The 1,565-nt window shown below is 38.8% G+C and overlaps 1 protein-coding gene across 1 annotated transcript; it reads left to right on the top strand.

The window, feature by feature from the left end:
• Window positions 1-685: 685 nt before the first annotated feature.
• LOC131951314 (uncharacterized) lies at window positions 686-1,354 on the top strand. Its single transcript, XM_059313708.1, has one exon. The coding sequence runs from the start codon at window positions 686-688 to the stop codon at window positions 1,352-1,354; it is 669 nt and encodes a 222-aa protein (XP_059169691.1).
• Window positions 1,355-1,565: the final 211 nt, after the last annotated feature.

The following is a 1,565-nucleotide window of genomic DNA, read 5'->3' as shown; positions in this document are numbered from 1 at the left end:
TGACTGTCCATAAGCACCAAGTAACGTATAGTTCCCTCTCGAATCTGACGGTTCATAGAGCAAGTGATGTAGAATTCCCGTTTCTGTGATCTCGGAATGTGAAAACTTTCAAGTGAAATATATCACTTCTATGTTGTTTTCCTTTCTCTTTGTTATTTTAGCGAAGATGTTATTTATAGCTATTATTTTTGTTTATAGTTATATTCATATGTAGACCTGTTTTTTCCCCTTCTCTAGCCAGGCCTTTTGTTTTGCGATGCATCAGCTGTTACTGATTATGCAGTGGCGGATTAACGTTCAGTTTGAAAATACTAGCTTTCATCAGACAATGGGGTTATCAAGAGTCGGTGTTTTGTGATAGATCAAAACGGCGTACAGCTCTACAAGAAATACAGGAGTTTGCTTCATATAACATGCAGATAAGATGCCATTGGTTATTTGATTCCTGAGTCATTGTCATTAAAGGGGAAACACATACTAAATGTCAGAAACAGTTAAATTATTCTATTGTTCAATCTATATTAGCATTCATTACCAAAATAATGAAAGCCAACTTGAGCAGTTTTTCGTGGAAAACTCACTTCTGAAATACAGCTTTTGAGAAGACATTGTTCTGTTTCTTGTTCATAGGAAGCGCCAGAAACGTTCATTACAACTGTAGGGAAGCTTTGGGGATCATATAAAGATGACCAGTGAGATAGAGATGACCAGTGAGATAGAGATGACCAGTGAGATAGAGATGACCAGTGAGATAGAGATGACCAGTGAGATAGAGATGACCAGTGAGATAGAGATGACCAGTGAGATAGAGATGACCAGTGAGATAGAGATGACCAGTGAGATAGAGATGACCAGTGAGATAAAGATGACCAGTGAGATAGAGATGACCAGTGAGATAAAGATGACCAGTGAGATAGAGATGACCAGTGAGATAGAGATGACCAGTGAGATAGAGATGACCAGTGAGATAGAGATGACCAGTGAGATAGAGATGACCAGTGAGATAGAGATGACCAGTGAGATAGAGATGACCAGTGAGATAGAGATGACCAGTGAGATAGAGATGACCAGTGAGATAGAGATGACCAGTGAGATAAAGATGACCAGTGAGATAGAGATGACCAGTGAGATAGAGATGACCAGTGAGATAAAGATGACCAGTGAGATAGAGATGACCAGTGAGATAGAGATGACCAGTGAGATAGAGATGACCAGTGAGATAGAGATGACCAGTGAGATATATAGAAAGGTGACCAGTGAGATAGAGATGACCAGTGAGATAAAGATTAAAAGTGAGATAAAGATGACCAGTGAGATAGAGATGACCAATGAGATAGAGATGACCAGTAGATAAAGATGACCAGTAGATAAAGATGACAAGTGAGATAAAGATGACCAGTAAGATAAAGATGACCAGTGAGATAAAGATGACCAGTAGGATAAAGATGACCAGTGAGATATATAGAAAGGTGACCAGTGAGGTAAATTTGACCAGTAAGATAACGATGACCACTGAGATATACAGAGCTACAACAAGACAGTGAGATATTTAAAGAAATGACTAA

This window comes from Physella acuta, unplaced genomic scaffold (genome assembly GCF_028476545.2).
Source record: "Physella acuta isolate Inbredline_101_S28 unplaced genomic scaffold, ASM2847654v3 ptg000008l, whole genome shotgun sequence".
Taxonomy (NCBI): Eukaryota; Metazoa; Mollusca; class Gastropoda; family Physidae; genus Physella; species Physella acuta.
The sequence above is the reverse complement of the archived record's forward strand: the minus strand, read 5'-3'. Positions and strand labels throughout refer to the sequence as shown.